At 37.0% G+C, this 22,097-nt stretch overlaps 1 protein-coding gene and 1 long non-coding RNA gene across 6 annotated transcripts in view; one reads left to right on the top strand and one right to left on the bottom strand.

Annotated features, from left to right (window-relative positions):
• LOC111594348 (tyrosine-protein phosphatase Lar) overlaps nucleotides 1–22,097 on the top strand; it is a 143,840-nt gene that overhangs the window by 18,427 nt on the left and 103,316 nt on the right. For all 5 annotated transcript variants that reach the window (XM_023307607.2, XM_023307604.2, XM_023307605.2 and 2 more), the window contains 2 exons: nucleotides 792–890; nucleotides 15,610–15,945. In XM_023307607.2, coding sequence (XP_023163375.2) covers nucleotides 15,855–15,945 — 91 coding nt within the window. In that variant the 5' untranslated portion in view covers nucleotides 792–890; nucleotides 15,610–15,854. The remainder of the gene's footprint in view (nucleotides 1–791; nucleotides 891–15,609; nucleotides 15,946–22,097) is intronic.
• Nucleotides 7,919–22,097, bottom strand: part of LOC111594350 — a 69,705-nt gene continuing 55,526 nt past the window's right edge. Inside the window, exon 3 of the long non-coding RNA XR_002751123.2 lies at nucleotides 7,919–8,267. This is a non-coding gene — a long non-coding RNA (uncharacterized LOC111594350). The remainder of the gene's footprint in view (nucleotides 8,268–22,097) is intronic.

Here is a 22,097-nt window from a genome sequence, read left to right as displayed (position 1 = left end):
TGACAAGCGAGCGCAACGGCTCCAGGTAGACAAAAGGCGCTGAAATGAGATATTTTTGGCGAATATTTATGATGGCATCCGGGCAGGTGTATATAAATTTGCATGAGCTACTGCGATGCGATTGTGTGTGCTTGTGTAGAAAACAGTTCACAAAGCACTGCAGCATATAAACAAATAAACAAACAAAACATAAATTTTTGCACACACACACATACACACACACAGTCTCCTCACTCAGCGTATGTCCTGTGGTGCGGCTCTCCTTATGCCTGGCACGTTTCTTGGCTGTCGCCGTTTCCTGTTTCGGCTGCTGACTTGTGGCAGCATTTTCGTTTTTTTCTGGTTTCGACTCCGTTGGGGCTTGACATTGGCTTTGATAACAATAATAATAATATGAAGGTATAATAACAATCATTTTGTGCCCACATAAATGCGGCTGCAGCAGGTCCCAGGGCTCACCTGCCACGCCTACAAGCCAGCCCCGCCCAGCAATAAGTCCAAACATAAGAAAGTCTCTTAAATTTTGTTTTTATTGACTGATGGAAAATTGGTTTATTTATAGCAATATTTTTACATTTATTGTTGCGCCACATAAAACATTTTCATATATTTTTCAAAAAGAAATAAATAAAATTATGCCGAAGAAGCTTCTCAACGAGATTTCCCATTCCTTCAGTGTGAGCCACGTCGAAAGCTGAGGAATATAAAGAAAATTTATTGTTAGCCACGAGTTTATTTGCCAAGACTTAAGACTAATCAAATATGCTTATCTTTTTATCTCTTTCTTATAGCTACAACTGTGCTGATTGGACGAACCTGTCACTGCCTTAGAGTTTGGATGAGAACAACACGAACAACAAAGGTCGAAAACTATGGCGATTTGTAATAACGTGAGTAACGTGAGTTTTCTTTTACGGTTTGACTAATTACTTAAAAAACTCTTTTTATGATTTAAAAATCTATATAAAGATATGCAGTTTTTATAAATAAATGAGCGAAATGGCTCACACAACAAAAATATAAGAAATAATAATTATGTTTATGCGCTATGATAAACAGATTGATATCCGTGTGAATCACAACACATAATGCAATTTCAGGTACATAGAGGAAAGATATCGAAATCTATAACCAAATCATGCTATGACAATTTGTTACACATTATAAAAATGTATTTTCCCTTGTCTAAATTTAATTTTGTTAATTTCTTTAATGAACTGACAGCTCCACAACTATCATCTTGGCTGCGTCAGATCATTTACTGAATTGTGTTTATGACTATGTTTAACATGCCCTTTACCAGTTGCCTCATCAGTTTGCCTCTGAGTCACTACTAACTATACTATACTATACGACGCTATATATTAGACCCTGTTGTAATATGGAGCTGCTTAATATATTCTCGCTGGCTTTTTCCTATAGAATAAAAATTATTATTTAAATAAAATTTTGTGGAATAAAATAAATTCACATATATTGAAATCTGATGCCAACTGAGAACGATGTGAAATTCTTATTTGGGCTATACTTATAATTCTCCATAGGGCCGACATGCTAGTCTAATGGCATAAGGTAATCCACTTATTAGTTAAATCAGCTTATTATTTGTTTTGCTCAAATGCATAAACGTCGCATTTCTCACTAATTGCAATTTTGTTCAGAGTGATGCTGCGCAACGCTTTCCATTCATATTCCACTCAGGCGATAAATCAAAACGCTACGCAGTTATGGCTGCTGTTGTTGGCCAATGAGCAGCAGCAGATTTTGCATATCGCATGTCTGGTTGAGCCTTTTGGGGTTGGGCTGTGGTCTCATTTGTCAAGTGGTGCCAGATCTTTGGCCACATAACTGAAAGCCATCAAATCGCTGCCAGCTGAACGTATAATTTGGCCATTAGGCAAAAGGAAGGCACAAAGCAAGCCAAAGCAAAGCTACGTGCCAATGCAAAATCGAGTTGGATTTTACTGAGTGTCTAGACTCTTTTCCCACGAATTCAGTGCAAATACAGTTCATCGAGAGTTGATGTTGGGATGGTGGGAAGGAGAGGGGCTCGCAATTGCTGGGCAGCGTATTGAACAGCTTCTGTTTTATGGGCAGCGCCTACATTTGCCAACCATAATGTTAAGCTCTCCCTCTCTTGCTCTGGTCATAAAGTAATCTTTTGTGTGAGGCTGTGTGTAAAATGCGGGCTTTAAGCAGCTGCCCCGTGCCCCGCCTTTTTCTCTATTGTCTCCCTGGAGCGCCACCTTTAGCCTTTTCTGTTGTAACTTTTGTTCGGCGCCCGGACATGTGTGGAGGATCTCAAGGATATCAGCTGGCACAAAAGGCAACAAATTAAACTGTTCTATTTGCAAATGAATTGTGCGTGTCTGTGCTGCGTAATTTTGCCAGAAAACTTTGCAATAGACACCGACACTGAAAGAAAATCACCGAGTTTCACTACAAACTATGCTGTGTTCAGGACACTGAGACAAATAATCGATTATATAAACCTGGCACATTACTGCTCATCTAAACTGAGTCGAACTGACATAGAAATTCATTTAATTCATCAAGTTTTCATAAACTTTATGCTTGTTACTTTATTATTATTATTGAATTCGAAATAATTCCAAGAAGTTGGATGCAGAGACTTTAATTAATCGCTGTCTAAATAGTTTTTTTATTGACATCTAAACTGATTCTTAAATCTAAAAATGTAGCTCTAGGAAAGCTTAATTGATTGATTGCGTAACATGCTGTTTGTCAGCTGAATATGCCGGCTCAAGCAGCTTGTGGTTTTCTTTGAGTGTAGCCTGCCGGCACAGCCCCAACTCTTAATATGTTCTAAAATGTTGGGTACAACCCAATAGCTAAGCAAACACACACATACATGTATGCTTGGAATAAAATAAGTAGCTGCAATATAAAGGAAACGAATTGAAAGCAAAGGATTCTAGTGTCTTTGTGTGCGTGTTCGTGTGTTCCGAACTTTTGTGTGGGCTTCTGCTTTTGCGGCATTTCATACGCTCAATTGCTGTTGGTTAGCCAACACTGGCTGCGTGTCCTGGTCGCCAGTCAATTGAAAATGAAATTGCGAAAACTTGGCAAGTTCTTGCTACAGCTCCTGCTCCTGCTCCTGCCTCTACTCTCTACTTATCCGACGCTCTCTGTGTGTAGCTCAAAGCAGATACGTGCGGACAAGCATGCATAATGAGCACCAGGAGTTGCTTCTTGAACTACGCCACCCCCACTCACCTCTTTGCTCCCAGCCACGGCCACACCCATGTTTTTGGGCATGCGGGCAGGTAACCGTTACCTCAGCAAATTAATACTAACAGACGCGCAGAAGTATGCATCATCAAATGGCCCAGGCGACGTGCCACCAGCTTTTATGACACTGCACAAAAAGTGGGGGCAGCTTGTTCCCTACCACACCGGGCTTCGCTCGTAAAGTTGCAGCTGCACGCTGCATGGGACACATTTTGGGGCAGCTTCTGCTTATCACTTGACACGTTTTGTTGTCTCTTTATTTTTTCCTTTATAGATTTGTTTGCATTTACAGAAAGGTCCCCCTCATTCTTTCTCCCTTTTTTTTGAGTGCATTTGCTTGTTGCGCTTGGCGTTGACTGCGCAGTTTACGAATTTTTACGATTCAACTCGGCAAATTCATATATTTTTGTACTCATGTGCGAAAGTTTTCATTATGGTCACAAAGTGACAGATTGTTCCGTTATATACGGAAGGGTAGTCAAAAAGGATTAAGCACATAAAAATGCAGACATAATGGGACCGAGTTTTACGAGCTCCCTCTGTGCTCTGTCTGAGGCGCTGTGGGTTTTTTTTTCGCTTAAAAAGGTGCCTGAAGCTTTCTGAGTTTTCAAGTATATTACATAGATATGCTTAGGTTAAGCTATGAACAGCTAAAATGTGTGTTTCTAGGGTGTATGTATGTAAAAGGAAGAAACGCGGTTTCTATTGCTAAATACTTAAATGGAAATATAAAAACAGTGAAATCAATTTATTGCTGGGAAAAATATTTAAACAAAAGATAAAAAATAAAATATAATTTTAATATGTATATATATAACAATTTATAAAAATTTCTTCTCTTTGCCCTTTTGTTTCTCGTTTCACAAGTTGTATTCGAACAAATTCGGATTATCTGAGAATTCAGGCATAAATTTGAAAAGTATCTTTTGCAATGTCATATGAAAAGCTTCAATGCCAAAATAAAATTATATTGGGATAAATTATTTTAGTATATATAAGTGAAAACAAATAAATATATAATAAATTATTAATTTAAAAACTCAATCGTTATATCTTCTTATTTATGTGTTTATACAAATTTCAATTTTGATTTTTTCCATTTATGCATAGCTGAAATTAAAATTACTGTAAACACACAAAAAATAAAAATATTTAAATAATTAAAAAATTGTAAAATAAAATTTAAAAGATTTTTTCTTAATTAAATAAAAGCAAAAAACTGGTAAATAATATAAATGTTTGTTTTCTTACATGGAACATTAGATATGAAATATTAATATTATTGTTACTTACAAATTGATATTTGCTAATCGATTTCCCTGGCAACTTTCAGTCTCAATTCATTTGCCACATTTTTATGTTTTACCTATAAAAAAAAAAAACAAAGAAAAGAAACAAAATAAGTCGAAAATTTCATTGAAATTATTGCTAAAGTTGGCAAGACAATTTGCTTTTATCAATTTGTTTTTTTTTGACGAAAAATGTTTTTGCACAATTCACAGCAATTTTATTTGTTTGTCAATTGCAGTAGATACATACATACATATGTATGTTTATATAAACATATTATCATAATCTTGTTTTTTTTTTCTGCCCCAAAAGCAAAAATGTTGGACAAAATAATATTTTGCCGAGCTGCATTTGTGTCAACTTTTGTTTTTGTTAATTTTCCATTTTCGGCTTTTCGTTTGTGCATTGAATGTGAAAATATTTTGACATTTGCATTTCTGGCTTTTAAATCGGGCCAAAAATATGGCAAATGTGCCTGAAAACCTGAACGCATCCAATTTGCCAAATCATATTTACATACATATATATATATATATATATATATATACATATATATATACATATATATACATATATATATGTATATATCTGCATGTATATAAAGTTTTATCAAATACAAATCGAATGGAAAGTTTCATTTGCATGCGTCATTAAGGCTTAAATACCCTGTTGATATATGGATTGTCATGGAAAGCGAAATGGAAAGCCGTTGGTAGAGAGTTTGTATAGAGGAAAGCAAATATGCGACAAATTCATGATAGATATATTTTTTTATACGAAATATTGCGCTTATGCCTTTATCAAGGCATTTCGGATTATGGTATCGAAGCAGTTCTAAACTATTCCAAATTTGGGCTTGAAAAGTTTCATAAACAATCAAAATTACAAATATCTCTAGAAAGTTACTTTGCCGAGTTGAAAGTTTCATTTGCCAATTGCATTAGTAATATTTGAATTTATTTTTTGTTATAATAAATAATCATAAAACAAATATAACAAAGGTTAACTTATTTTGTATCACTTTACAATTTTACTATTTTTGTGATCTTAATAGCAATCATAGAAGATTGCAGCATTTAGCGAAATTCAGTACTAACAAATTTTTGCAGACAAAGGAAATCTTTTTAAAACGCTTCAGATGGCCAGAGTAGTAAACACCAGAATCGAATTATAATTTTAAAGTATTTAAATTATAGCTACAAATTCTTTCTAAGTTGGCTTTGTGCATAGAAAATTAGCTTGGCCAAAGTTAATTAATATTTATTCACAAAAATTCAGGCCATTGAATCTATTTGAATTTTTTATACAATTTGTTATTAACATTTATGACAATAATGTTCAATTAACACAAGCAAAAGTCGAATACAATATTCTCGAAAAATTTATTAAGCAAATGGCACAAATTTATTTTAGTATAATTTAATAAGGCATTTTTTTCTACTTTAATGTGGACAAATACATCAAATATAAACGTCATTTGCTGGTCAAATTGGATCCGAACAGAAACAAAAAATGCGCACAAATTAATCAGTTTCGATTGCAACAGCCACACTTTAATTGGCCCTAACGACGCCTGTGTATGTCGACGTGGGTGTGTGCACACACATAAAAATTTATCACGCCTCCAACTGTGGCAAGAAGCAAAGGACTCGCCGCCTAATTCAAACATTCGAATTTACGTTAAAACCTCATAAAAATGCGCGCGCCAAAAAAAAGAAGAAAAGCGAAAGTGCCGTTATGAAGTTCATTCAGTCGTTGGGTGTGTGTGGGTGTGTTTATTTATACTCACATGAACCAAGGAAAGGAGCAGTCGCTATCAGCAGGCAGCATCCTGTGGCATTTATGTACATATATATGTGTATATAAATATATATAAAATGTTTTTCCCACGATGGAATTGTCGTTTACATATCGTCCTGGCTGTGCGTGTGCGTGTGTCCTGTGTCCGTGTCCCGGGCGCTTGCCACGTTTGCCGTCTAAACGATTTACGACACTTTTGCCAACTGCTTTGCCGCACACATTTGCAATATTGTTTCTGCTAAGTGTGCGTGTGTCTGTTGTGTCTGTGTGTTATTAGCATTAAACAAAACCAACACAGACGGTTACAAAAACTTGGCAAAAACAGCAACGAATGCCGCACACGTTCGTTTTTATTATGTTAAATGTCTCCTGAGGCAGGATACACACACACTAACAACAACGCACAACCGTAACTAGCGTCTGCTTTGGCTTTGCAACTGTCTTGCTTTGTATTTCGACTCTATCTCTGTGTTTGTCACATTTCACATAAAGTCAGCTCTAACGCGCGCGCCAAAAAGTAGGCAACACAAATTAGCTCGCAGTAGCAGCAGCAGCCACAGCAGCCATTGCTGCCACTGCTTTTGCACCTGCCGCTTTTAACACACTGCACGCCGCTCCACTGAAGACTGAAGCGGCAGCGCTTCAGGACCCGTGCGAATTGGCCAGCTTCGTCACAAATTCGCACGCGTACGAAGCCCAACGACACGAACGATGTGCCGAGTGCTTAGAGCAGAGCTTTCGCGGTGTTGTGCCATGTTGAATTTGCTAGGATTCATTTTGAGTTGCGTGCTCAAAGAGTCTAATATGCGCTCTGTTCTGAGTTACTTTTAGCTCTGTATTCCACTGTTCAGTGCACTCAACGAGTCTGAGCAGTCCATTAGTTGTGTGTTGAGTTTTTTTTGGGGGTTGACTCAACTGACTTTCCTGCTCAAAGAGTCGGACATTTTCTTTTGGTCGGTTGCTGAGTGTTAGCTGTTGCTCAAAGAGTTGACGTTGAGTTGAGTTGCAAGTTTTCACTCAATTCTCTTTACTCTCGAATTTACTGCTTGAGCGCTTATGATACATGTTATTTAAAATGCAAACTGCTCAAAGAGCTGCTGAGGGTATAATTTACTCTTCTTGCCATTGAGTTGAGTTTTAAGTTATTTGAGTTTTGAGTCACTTAAGTTTTAAGGGTTTTTAATATATCCCATCACCAGAATTAACTTTGAGATACTCTTAGTTACGTTAAGTTGAGATTTGAGTAGTTTAAGCTACTTACTTTGAGCAGTTAAAATAGCTCGAGAAAGTGAAAGAGCTCTTTGAGCTACAAAATTGAGCGAGTGTCTTAAATATATAACGGTGAATTGGTATTTATTATTAATTAATTTATTTATTGTTTAATATTTATAAACATATTAACTATAAAGTTTTTAAAAAACATTTTCAATATTTATGTTTAATAATCCGATTTTGAGCAATTTTGCAATTATGAAGCTAAGCTGCACACTCTAAACTTTCTCTTCACATTATTTTGATGTCGACTCACACGCTTCTTGCGTATGCATTGAGTGTCCTAGTTCGTTTTAAACCCGGTGCTCTCTTTAGCCTACTTGAGTGTCAATCCCCACTGAGTAGCTTAATATTTGAATTGCCGCTCTTCATTTTGCTTAAATTTTGAGTTGCTTTATCTGTCGCTTCGTTCGTCACTTCGGTTGCTTGCACGAAACTCACCACAGCCGCTAGCCGAATGCTTTTATTCGCTCACGAATGCTCGTTCAGGTTCGGCAGCCGAGCACACACTAACACACATTCACACACACGTACACTCACACACGCACCATCTGGTCGGTGCGGCTGGTGCTGAGCCTTGGCCAATCGTAAAAGTTTTGTACGTATTTAGTACAATTTCGGGATTTGGCAGGATGTAACCAGCCTGTAAGAAACTGAGCGCGCGGTGTGTGAACAAAAAATAAAAATAAAAAGGAAAAGAAATTAAAAGAAAAGCAACAACAAAGTACAACAAAATTAAAAAATAAATGTTTTAAAAAATACAAATAAAATACTAAAAATATAAAAATAAAAATATAAATAAATTTGAAGGGTTGACAAGTTTGTTTTTTGTTTAAAAGTGTCGTATTGCAAAACGCTAACATCTTCGGCGTTGCCTCGGTTTATGTTCGTTAAACCCGACTCCCTCGAGTACCCGGCCCCGCTTCACTCAAGCAACGTGCCGTGTTTACCGTGTGCCGGTTAACGGTTCTTATTTTGTTTGCCATTTTACTATTTACTATTTTTTCTACAATTCGCATAGCATTGCACGGCGCGAGTTAATTAGAGTTGAAGCTTGAAAAGCTTGAATAACTGGTAAACAATTGGTTATTAATTTTCAAATAAATGAATGCAAAGAACAGCACTCTTTGTGTGTGTGTAGATTACTAGACATTTCAGCTTATGCAATGCGTAAGAATTTGGCAAAAAAGTAGCTATATAAAATGAAACAATTTCCACAGCAATCAACGATGGGCAAGGGTCAGGTCAGAACTGTGAAAGAGAGGAAAAGGGACAACTAGGAAACTAACCCAAAATCAAAATCTGTTGTGTTTGTTGTTGTCCTGTGTCATTGTCCTGTCCCGAGTAGCTGCTGCCACTGCTGCTGCCACGGCTGCTGCTACTGCTGCTTGGTCCTCGGTAATAGTGTCGTTTCCTTTATTTGTGCCCGCATTGACTTTTATGTTACCTTCTTCGCCTTTTTTCTCTCTTACAATTGAAAATTCAATTGATTTACAAAATGAAGCTGTGTGCGTGTGTGTATGCGTGTGCGTTTTATTTTTTATCTATTTTCATTTTGGCTTTTACGAGCGGGACTCTCGAGCTTAAAGCAAGCGTTAACCGTTTTGCACTTTTGTTGTTAGGCCAACGAGAGGCGTGGCAGAGCGTTTGACGCCCAAAAATTTGCTGCGACTGATGTCCACTCTTCTTGGCCTTCTCTTTGTGTGTGTGTGTGTGTGTGTTTGGTGGCGGCCTAAATCGTTTTTGGGCGCAGATTTGTGATTTTTTGCTGCCTTTTTGTGTGCCGCTGTTGTTGTTGACTGTGCAAAAGGCATTGAAATGTTTGCTCTGGACATTGTCCTCAAGTTTTGTGGAACAGAAGCCAGCGAGAAAAGGATGTGCCAGAAATTGACACAGTTTGCGTTTTTTTTCATTTACGTTATAGATTTCTGTTTGTCGTAAGTGAATTTCCATTCAGTGAATTGAAAGTGTAACTGTGAAAGCACACAAAGTCATTTTTGATAGATTGCTTCTGGCTAAAAATTGAGTGTCAATTGCAAATTGCAAAGCCAAGCAGATGCGGCTTGATTCATAAATAATAAATATATATAATAGCTATGTAACGGTTGTTGTCGTTTATACAGTTTTATATGCAGTCGATTGCGTGTTTTGCGGTAGAGATAATAAAAATATTCAATTATACATACATAAACAATTAATATATAAATATAAATATGTATCTACAGCTGCGCCCAAAATAATGGGTTAAGTTTTTCACAAAAAATATGTTAAAATATTCAAAGATAAAAAACAAAACCTTTTAACCAAACAAATAATAATCTGTCTTGACTTAGTTAAATAAAAGAGTGAAGGGAAAGCATGCGTTTTATGTTTAATTAATAAATTTATTTCAATATTAAAACTTATTTCAATTATACTTATTCTATCAATGATATCTTATTTTTCAACTAAAAGTTTTTGTTATCGTGTTTTGTTGTCGTTTTATAACAACTTTTTATTTTAATTTAGCCAACTTAAATATTTCTTTACTTTATTTATCTTTATTTAATTCAACATTTGGTTTGGATCTGATTTCTTCCTAGAAATTCTAAACAGAGAATATGATAAGCAAATAAGAATGAAAAGACGAAAACGAGATTTCTTTTCTTTATAAATTCTTATAAAATACAGTTTCTGAAATTTTAGAATTTTAGAATTAAATTTAGATAACAAAAATCAAAATCTCTTCGCTTTCAATTCAACAAAAGCAAATTGTCTGTGTGAAACATGTGAAATAATACTTTGTAATTTTTAATTTTAAATATAGCTCTCTCTCTCTCGCTCTCTGTCTCTCTCTATTATCCATCAAGGTTCTAAAAACATTCTCAATAAGCAAAAGCAAATCAATTTATATTATTTAGACCTATAAAACTATCAGAGGCTAACTATACTTTAACTAAAACAAGCAACAATAATAAAATAAAATAATAAGAGATGAACAAGAAAAGCGAAAGAATCTTAAATAAAAGTTTTAAAGTCTAAGGCCAAGAGTCCTGCAATCCTTTCGCTAACATTTAGCACACTTTTATGATGCATGACCTCTCCAAGACTTTCTCTAGCGAATGCACTGCTTCGCCTTTTAGGGTCTCTGCCTTTGAGCTTCTAATATTCGAACTCTTATGAATCGCATCGAAGGCAGCAAATCGCAGCGAAGCATTGGATTCGTAATCAACTCTCAGCTCACTAGGGGAAAGCAAAAAGAAGGGAAAGACATTTAGTTGGCGCATTAAAACTGCAAATGCTCGCATTTGGTCCTTTTTCATGTCCTTTGACAACGGCTGCTGCTGCTACTATGTAGCATACTTTTGTGCTGGTTTTTATGGCGTCGCATCCTTTGGGCCAGTTGTTGTCCTTTTTTCTGTAGCTACTTTTGCAGCATTCGATTGTTTGCCATAGAGATAATTTGCAGTTAAGCCAAGCACAAGCAGCTCAATTATGTTGTTTTACATTGTTAGTTGGCTTACAAAAGGCAAAGGACCTGCCAGGACATCAACTGTTAAGCGCCTGATGAAGTAGTTTCACACAGTCTTACACAGTTTTACAGTTGTTAACGAGACTTTCACATTTTTGATAAGACGTTTCTCCGCACACTGCTTAAAGCTTCCTTAAAGCAGCTCCACACTTAAAGCTCCTTTTCGTCCTGCTCTCGTTGCTGTCATTCTTTCGTCTTTCACATTCCCACATTCTTCTTCACATTTCGAGCACTTTGTTTAAGCAACTTTTCTCGTTTCGGTGTCAAGTGTTTTTATTAGACCCGACGCAGGGGAAAAAACAGAAAAAAAAAACACAAAAAACAACAAAATGAAAATAAGGGAAAAGCGGAAAATATGTGGTAAAATGAATATGGAAAATATTACAGCTACTGTAGTCGACAGCTGCTGCCACGCCCCCAGCTCCACCTTACCCATTGCGCCTATTTTACCTGCGCGTTTTTTTCCTTTCTTCCTTCATAAAAGCTGTTGCTTTTTCTTATGCTCATTTCTATTTTTCTTTCTTGCCTGCGCACTATCAAAGCAATATTTAAATGAAGTTTTGCGACAGCGCACGCAGATTTAAATATCCTGCAAATAATGTGGAGCCTCGGCGAGTGCTTTAATGTGTTACTAGCGTTGTCTATAGGGTATCTGCTAGTCACGCACGCTCGTAAGGTTTATTTATCTAGTTTTATTTTCGTTTGAAATTCATTCCGTAGACACTCAACACGCATACGACGTGTGTGACAGCTCAAGTTCTGCTTTCTGTCAACTTTAACCATTTGCAGACATTTGTTTCCTTTGTTTTATGTCATTATATACTTAATATGCACACATATATATTTATATATATATCTGCTCTTTTATCGGATGTCATTAGTCTAATTGACAAAAAAAATAGTCAGCAAGATTTCAGGGTGTAAATAATGAGAGGGAAAAATAAATAGAACGGCAAATAAGAAAGTATCTGTTTGCCTCTTGTATTTGCATAGAGTTTGTGTTAATGAAATATAGTTAAATGAGTTATTAATCAATTTAATTGGCTTAGCACCTATGACGAGAGGGAGAGCACGAAGCAAAATACTTTTATTTGCTTTCCAAATTCAAATAAAACTAAAGTTGTATTTAAGCGAAGTCAACTGTGATGCGTTAGCTGTTTGAAGTGGATTAATGTTTGGGCTTAAGAGGGGTAATGTTATAAAGTATTTCAATATCAGCACCTCTTCCCTTTATTACTTTAAGTGTTTAACAATTCGTGAATGTCAGTCCCGTTCTAACAATATTTGTCAACACTTAAAAGGGCTTTGTAGCTCACATAATTTCAAGCTATGCTCATATCCTTCAAAGCTCTAAAAAATATAAAAAATAAAATATAATTTAATATAATATAATATAATATAATATAATAATATAATAATGTAATATAATATAATAATAATAATAATATAATAATATACTAATGAAACTTAGGGCCCAAGAATCAGACTAAACTTTTCAGAAGTTACGCATTAAAAGAAGACGAAATTTACTTTTAGATAACGATCCTTTTAACAACATTCTCTGTCCATGATGTTGTATCTTATATCTTATGTTATTGAGATATTCCAGTTGCAGATTCAGATTCAGTACATCAAAATACTTCTTTAGACTAGTTCAAGTTTGAAGATTAAACTATGGTAAAGGGCTCTAATCTCTTATATATATAATTTTAAGAACATTTATTAAGTTAAATTTTTACCTTCCTACACAGACATTATAAAGTTAATTCAGCGCAATTCAATATTGAGCTTCAGCTGTAGTCGAGTTATGCGATAAATATAAAATCGTATACTAATCTACTATAAAAGGAAAGTACAGTAGACACGCCGTAAATTGCTGCTGACTATCTAACAATCTATTTTTGCTCTATTATAAATTTCAATTCAGCAACTGCTAAGCAAAGTTGCTCCTTATAGTAAGCAGTTCAAAGCTAATCTTTGATCTACGTGTGTGGGGTGTATGCTGAAAGCTTTATTGTATATGTAACCTACAAAGCTTATAGTATATTTAGTTACTATATATATATAGTCTATATACGAGTGCATTTGTGGCCCTTGTCTTTATCTTTTGGCGATAATGACAGGCCGTGTGGCATAAAACCCATTAAATCAACTGGCACTTCAGCCACTACTCTACCTCTCGCTGTGCCACTGCCACATACGAGTCCTTGTAGGCGTCTGATTGGCTACGCCCATCCAGTTGTTTGTTCTGCTTCTTCTTATCGCTTCGGCTGATTGTTGTTGTTGACGTTTTGCAATTGGTGTTGAAAACTTCAGTTGTGAAAATTGGGTAACGCTCAACGAGGATGACGATGACTGCAGTCAGCATTAAGTGTTGCTTCCTCTCTCTCCCTCACTCCCCCGCGCTGAAACACCCCCTGTATATATATCTCTCTCACTCTCTCTTCCGTTTTTCTATACCTGGCTGTCAGTAACAAAAGAAAATTTTAATTTTTATGGCGTTTTTTTTTTTTTTTTTTTTTGTTTTTTGTTGAGGGCTTCGTGTGCCTCTGTGCTTACAGCAAAAGTGCCAGAGCACTGAAAAAAATCCAATTATTTTAAAACTTTTGACAACTGCAACAACAACAATAACAACAACAAGAGCAACAGCAGCAGCCGTAGCTACTCCTGCACGGGCAACAATGCAAGGACTATGAAAACAATAAGAAAGCAACAACAACAACAACAGCATCGAGTTGGCAGCCATTATAACTTCACTTGAAAAGTTTAATTGATTTCTACAAGTGCATGTAGAGCATAAAGCTCATATATATATTTTTTGCCTAGACTACAACTCAAGCTCTGCCACGCCCAGCTACAGCGACAGCCCTGCAGCTTGACTCTTTTTTTGCCGCCCGTCGTAAACAAAGTGAGCGAGAACATAAGGAAAATCCAGTTGAAATCAACAGAAATCAAAAGTAACAAAGCTCAAGCTACTGCGCAGCGACTTTGTATTTACCTTTTGGCCGTGCCTGCCAACCTGTCTGAAAGTCTGTCCCGACTGCCTGGAAGTTCGAGAAGTTTGCGCTGCTTGAAGACATTTTAAGCTGAATTTAATTGCCAACAGTTGTTGCAATTATATTTTGCTTTTTGTTTTTGTTTTTGTTGGTTGAGGTCTGTTTTTTTTACACAGTTCGCCTAGTTCGTCGAACTCTCTAATAATATGCCTTGAGGTAAGTTGGCCTGCCTGCTGCACCCTTAAGGCCTGCCACTTGTACTTAATTAGCTGCAACTAGAGTGCAAATTAGTCTGTTAAGATTTCTTAGGCCTTTAAACAATATGTTTTAAGAAAATCCCTATGCTGTTTTTCTGTAAGATATGGAATGTGTCGGTAGACTGTTCATATACATATACTTATATGTATGTAACTACAAATTTGTTTATTTAAATATCAGCCTAATATATTCTAGCCTGAAGAGCTGCAAAGCAAGTTAATGAATCATTTATTTTGCAGCATATTCAGACAATTAAAAAGGCTGTTAAAGGACAACATCAACTACCTAAAAGATACCTCAAATATTTCCAGCTTTTAAATTGAAATACCTTAAAGTTCATTATTTAACTTAAGGCTAAATTTAGCTTTGTATTAAATGGTTCATCAACAGTGTTCATTTGCATAAGAACCACAAGAAACACACAATTGCACAAAGGTGTCCTGTTCTTGCGCATTCATACAACATCTTTTGACAAAGGATGTGCAAGGATTTGCGATTGCAAAACATCTCAATCGCATTTTTCTTTTTGCAGGCAATCAAAAAACAACAGACAACAACAAAAGGAAAAAAAAAGAAATCTATATATAAATAAATAATATATATAAATAATAAATTAATCAGAAGAATATAAAACTGCATATCTTTATATTGTTTAAGAGTTCAATTTCTAAGTATTTAGTACAACTTGTAAGCAGGTAAATTTTGTCGTATAGTAACAACAGCTTCCCTCCACATGGCAACAATGATCCTGATGTCAAACCTCATGTGAAATGAACTAAACACCAACGCAAAATAATGTCAACAAATATTATTTTGATAACAACGTCAACAATGCGTGAACAACGTAAACGACAACAACAACAACAACAACGGCAACGTCAAATGGAACGATGGGCGTGACACATGGGCTGAACACGCTTGAATATTGTTTTGTATTTCATTAAACAAATGCCGCCATATTATGCCAATAATGATGATGACATCGCATTTGCTAACACATCTTGTTATATCCGATGATTTTCGGCTTGGGCAAATGTATTTGACAAACGATTGAAAACAACATATTCACAACAACAACAACAAAACTAAATGCTATAAAAACCAATACACACAAAACATACCACACACATACGTAATACGTTACGTTATACACTCCTTTTACAACACTTCCCAACACTGTTATCCCACTTTTACTCTCTGCCTCTGTCTCCGTCTCTGTCACGCAATCAGCGCGTGCAGCGTCGCTTTGACGTCGACAGAAACGTTTGAAAGAGAGCGAGACAGCATATCAGCAAAGAGAGTAAGTCTGATCGAGCAAGAGAGAGAGAGAGAGCGCAATCATATCAGAACTTGAAATTCAAAACAAGCTCTCGTTTAACTGTTGAACAGTGACAAACTTCCCACGACCAACAACAAGCACGCACGCTCCACCCTCCACTCTCTCACTCACTCACACTCTTTGGCATACATATATAATGGGTCTGCAGGTGGCAGCCACTTTTGTTGCAGCCAACTTGTTTGCAGTCCTGTTGCTTATCTGGACACCAGCGGCCGTCGATGCAGTCCGTGAGTACAACAAAACAAAATACTACAAATACTATATACAAAAACAAATATCAGAATGTTAATTATTTTGAAATTAATCAATATAGAATTAATCAATATAGCAAGTTCAAAAATTAAAATTTTTTAAATAAAATTTTAAATACTTTTAAGTCATTAGATTAATCACTTGATATATTTGTAGATCCTACTTTAAGTATGAAATACGTATTTACTGAAACATATTCAGCCTAGTTATCGACATCATTATCGATAAATATCGACTTTAAATAATAATCATATCTGTTTTCAGCTTTGAACAAAACTAAAATATATAGTTATATCTATACTTTACTTTGTAAGATATTTGTTTTATATTTGATTTTCTTTAATTCAGAGCAGGTTTCTTTATAAATAGACTAGTATCGATACGTGTTAATAGCAGGTTATCGAATGTTAGAGCATATCTTATATATATATCTATATATGTATCATATATCTATAACTATATCTTGCTAGGGATACCTTCAGATTGAATAGACCAAGATCTTCGCCATCTATTACATATAACTTATAAAATTGTATGCTGAGCCCTGTCTGATAATATTTAACCCAAAAGTTTTGTTTTAGGCTTATGATCCCATAGTTTATATTGTCACTTAAAGTGAAACTTATGCTTTGGCACATAATTGATGATTGAAACTAGGTGTATCTTCTTATCAAATACCTAACTGCCTTATACCTTTGCCTCTAGTTCGCTCTCTTTTGCTTTTTGGCTCAATCAGGCGAAAGTTGTAAATTTCAAATTGCTTTTCCCCACCCCTACACGGAGAGAAACTAGTTTTGTGAAGTCATATTTCATCAGTCAGCGCGAATGCTATTTGGTTGAGGGTGGTGAAAAGAGGGCGGGCGAAGGCGTGGTTTGTACTAGTTTTTCGGCAGCTTATGGCTTAGAGTGTAGCAAAACTTTTGCTATATGTTAATTATGGCGCTGCATTTATTTGAGGCTTAATATAGCATGTCGTATTCATATAGTTTGCCAGTTGCCAGTTTCTCGGTTTCTCATTGAGGCTAGAGTGAGACCGCGAAAGAGTGAGAGAGAGGGAGATGGAGTCGGAATGGAGGAGGGTGCATGGATTTGCCAGAGGGGATATTTTCTACCTACTTCGCTGTCGCTGTCTAAGCGAAAACTTTTCAAATTATCGTAGCATCAACTTTTTGTGCGTCCCGCTCATCACTGAGTACTAGAATGAGGGAGCAACAGGGAGAGCGATAGAGAGAGGGTGCGAGAGGGGCGAGGCAGAATTATTGCGGGGCTGCTGTCGAGATTGGGCTGGAGCTGCGGCAAATTAATTAAAACTTGTTGCAGAAAAAACAAAGCGAAAAAAACTTACCAAAAATATGTGGCTGATATTTGTGCTGCGTGGCCCACTGTACACTAGAGCTTGCGGGCTGAGGCGAGGAAGGAGCTAAAGCCAGACAAGTGGCAGGCGTTGAGCCGCTTTTGTGTCATAATTTCAAACAAACGACAAATTAGCCGGCAAGCGTTTCCGTGTGTGTTCCTAAAAAAGGAGGCGTGGCATGGTTTTCAAGCCAGACGAGAGCGGGGAAACTTCTCTCGAAGAACCATTTACATGCAATACACACGGCAAACAGCAAACAGTTTTGCATATGTTTTGAAACAACGTCTCGCTCGCCGCTCCCCGCGCCCTGAGCCCTACCCCTTGCCTCTTTGCCTCCTTGTTTGCAGTCGACAAATGTTGTTGTCTAACGGTTTGTCGCTCTGTCAACGCCCAGGGCCGCTGCAATATAGATACGAGAGAGACAAGGGCACAAGTGACAGAGGAGGGCGAAGGGAAAAGGGAGCGGAGCATGTCCTGCTGAAAAGCCGCAGCCCGCAACGAGTTGTACAAACATTTCACGCGGCAAAGTGCCGCATAAATTTCAATTTAATGGTTCATACGAGCACGACACACACACACACACATGTGAAAAAAAAGAGGTGCGACAAAACTGTACAACAAAAAGTCCTCTGGCCAACAGGATGTGCAACATTTGCCTTTGTTGCTGCTGCTGCTGCTGCTGCTGCAACTCCTGCAGCCATTTCGCATTCGTTTTTGTGCAATGTCCTGCAGCTTGTTTATTAGCCTCATGCAATGAAGCAGCCGTGCGAAAGGTGAGGCCAAAGAACAACAGCTCTTATTCCAAATAAAAATAGATACATGAATAAAGAAATATATATATATATATATACATGTGTATATATAAGTGTGGCTTTAGCTACGTGTTCCAGCGCTTAGCTTTAATGCAGTACAAATTTAGCAACATTTGCTATTCTGACTTTGGTGCTCTCTTTAAGTGAGTTTTGCCTATAATCAGTTGAGGCGTAAAATTAGCTGAAAATAATATTATAATAATATTAAAATGACTTGCTTTGTTAAGCCGTCGATCTCTTAAAATGTCAGTCAAAAGCGTAGCATCTTCGAGCTGTCAAAACTTTGCCAAGCCTGAAATAAATTTCTTTAACTTTACCTTTCTTAACTTGATTTGACAACTCGCTTAATTTCGCACTTACCACTTGGAAATTCCATTGCCCTTTTAGGCGTTGAGCAAGCATCTATAGAGTGCTTTATGATGTAGCCAACTTTTGGGGTAATTATGCGAATATTAAAAGATATATATATATTTTTTTGATGGGGCGTTACGTAATTAGCGAAAAATAAGAGATGAAAGTATTTATTTATGCGGTCGTTGCGTTTGGCTACGCCTGTCATTTTCAATTGTCGGCGATGGCTGCAGATGCTGCAGATAAATGTTGATTTATATGACCCTGGCCTCGGCGCCCAGGTCCTGCGACATTAATGTGTTGACATTTGGGACCTCTCCTGAATGGAAATGGAGCAACAACAACAACAACAAAAATAGCCACAACAAAAAAGAAGAAAACTAACAGCTTTTTGCTGTAGCCCATCAGAAAAAAGAGACGACACACTCGCAGAGATAGAAGGGCCAGTTGTAATGAAAAGTAATAATATTAAATTAACAGAACTCTCAGGAATTGAAGCCAGCGAGACACGGAGCGAAGCAGCCGGAGAGGCTACAGGGAGAGGCGGCTAAAATGGGCACTGGGAATGCGGGCTGTTTCCACTATTATTTGCTGGCTAGGCCTGTCTCGCAGTAACATCTTATTTATGGTCTCGTTTCTCGTAAAAATTTGTTATTTAGATTTATGGGGCTTTGCTCTTTATTGTTGCTGCTGTTGTTGTTGTTGCCACATTTATTTATCTGCGTTTTTGCTTTTTTTCCTTTCTGCTCTCGTTGTTTGCCACTGAAATTTTAGAGCCACTTTGCTTGGTCACTTTGCCACAAAGAGGCAACAAAACAAAAAAAAAAAAAAAAACAAAAATAAATAAAATATAACAAAAAAAGTGTGATAAATGCCAAAGCATTATTATTGCTGAGCATTTGAGCGGGGGCAGTTAAGAGCGTGTTCAAGTACTTCTTATATGGGCATGTTTGCTGATCTAATGATATGATGGCATTAATAAAACGCATTCGCATTCGCTCGCCCCATTTGCCTAACTGTCTTCAAGGCTGGGGGCAATCAGCATAGAAACAAGCATTGAGTTTGCTCAAATGAGAAATGGGCATTAAAAAAGCTCTATTTCGTCTCGACTCTTGGTAGTTCACCATTGACCGATCTATTATCTAAATTGTTTGACATTTCCATATGTTGCTATAGTCAACTTGAGCTTTATATGGCTATAAATATATGTATAAATAAATATATTGCTATAGCTTCAGTTTCACTTCAAAATCTTTCCAACTTCTATCTCTGTTACACTACTAAGTAATGCAGAGACCCTATCAATAAGCCTATGTGGAAATATATCAATTGATAAATTTAACACTCAAGCATAAGATTCTTAGGCTTCATTTTTAAATCAGTTCATTTGAGTTTTGCAACTCTTTTTATTGCTGAGACACTTAAATATGCTGCTGAAATCTCAAAACGCTTTAACTCTCAGTTATCTAACCCGAATGCTTCTGCAGACGAAATGACATTATGCAAATCTTTGCTGCTTCACTTTTAAGTGCCACAAATTGTGGCAAGGCATTGTGCTGCATTTATTTTTATTTAAGTTTTTTTCCTTTTTTGTACAAGTGGCTGCCAGTTTAATTAGAAAAAATGTTAATTTAATGCTTCGCTGGTTCGCCGGGGCTTCTCTTCAATTGAGTTTCCTTCGCCGCTCAACTGAGTGTGCATTAGTGTGCCTGTGTGTGTGTGTGTGTGTATTTCTCTTTCTGCCACTTTTGTCTATTTGTTTGTTTCCATCTAACCGAGCTGACGCCCAAAAAGTATGCCACATTCCCATACTGACACACACACGCACAATACACTCTCATCTACACACACACACACACCAGACACACACACACACACGAAGTGTTGGGCAGCCCGGCATATGTCCGTGTCATATTTTGCTTGTAGCGAACAAATTTCGACAATGGCCACCAAAAAATAAGTGCTAAAAAATGTGACTGTAAAAGCGCATGAACTAGAGAAATACCCTGTAATTTATTTATACTTAAAAGTATGCAAAAGACTAATTAAAGATTAAACGATAAGTTATTGGTAACATTTAACTATATAACCAACTGCCCTGTACTCTCTATACGATATCATTTTATGAGTTGTTGATTCACAACGAGTAGACTTTAATAAAGATCTGTTTAATATGGTTTCTTTGATTTAAGGGTAGAATAATTATATTAAATATAATTAAAGAACTAATTTGTCTAGTGTAATCAGAGTTCTCCTTCGTGCAACTCATCAATTTGTAGACTTTTGCATGCCCTTTCACCGTTTTACAGGGCACAGTGGGAAATGCTCGCACAGGTTTTCATTTGAAAAGCGAAAAGTTTGTGGCTCGCGTACGAACTAGCCTCTGTTTCGCTGTATGTGTGAGTGCTAAATGATTCATGACTCACATGTGCATGCATGTGTGTGTGTGTGTGCGTGCGAGTGTTGGTGTTGTGCCGTGGGCAAAAAGTGCTTAACTCGTAATTTTTCGAGCGGTACGTGCAAATAAGGCCATTGAGGCCGCACAGGCCGCCGTTTAGCGTACAGCCAGCTCCCGAGCCCGTGCCTCCTTGCTATGCCCCTCTAGCCACTCTCTCTTAGTTGAGGCAGAAATTTGGAGTGCATTTTATTGTACTAGTTTGTAGGTTGTTCTTGTTGCTGGCCTGCACATGAATATTGCAGCTGATGAGCAGCCCTTCAGCAGCTGCCTCCATCTGTGCCTCCGTCTGTGCTGCCTCTGCCCCTGCCCCGTGCAAGGGTCAAAAGTTTTAATTAATGTTTATGGCTGCACTGCTCTGCGGCGACTCGGAAGCCCCTTTAAGTACAATTTATTTATTTTTTGGTTAGCGGGCAGAGCGGCGTTATGGTTAAGACGGCCCTAGCCAAAGACGGCCGCCTAAAAGGCAGACAGCGCATTTTTTAATTAATTTGTTTGGCCCTTTTGCCACAAAATTCGCTTTTATTTTTATATTTTTGATAAGGCGGGGGGATTCTTGTATTAATCAATTAAGGTGCGCAGGCAGCAATAAGTACATGAAATTTTAATTGCATTCCCTTACGAACAGGCCAGACACAAATTTCTCCTTTTCGTTCGTCTTTTTAGACGTGTGCGTGACAATAAACTTCATTTAATTTCCTTTGCTGGCAGAGGCTAACGGGCGTGGTTTCCCTTTTTTTTAGGGACCGCAATTGTACAGAGTTGTACATAATTCTTATTTCAGTTTTAAGGTATTGGTAGGGAGCGGCTGTTGGTCAAGGCATTTCATTTAATATTTTGTGAAAGTGAATACTGATTGAGTGGCTCAATTGTTAAAGTTTTGAAAAGTTCTAATTGTTTGTTATGAATAGAACTCTCTATAAATTCCAACTAACTCTTTCAAAGAATCATCCATATGTCTATTAATATCTGAAATGGAGTCCGCCTTCTTTTCATGTTCTTTAGCTCCCAATAAAATTCTATTCAAAAAGATGAACTCCTTAGATTGTTTTTACTTTCATCACGCCACATGGCATATCTCACATATGCCATTATCCATATAAACCATATGCTTATTTCCAAAAATTTCCAAAGCCTCCCGTTTCTGTCTCGCTC

Source organism: Drosophila hydei, unplaced genomic scaffold (assembly GCF_003285905.1).
Source record: "Drosophila hydei strain 15085-1641.00,03,60 unplaced genomic scaffold, DhydRS2 tig00000149-arrow-pilon, whole genome shotgun sequence".
Classification (NCBI taxonomy): domain Eukaryota; kingdom Metazoa; phylum Arthropoda; class Insecta; order Diptera; family Drosophilidae; genus Drosophila; species Drosophila hydei.
Note: the sequence above shows the minus strand (reverse complement) of the source record. Positions and strands in the feature narration are given on the sequence as shown.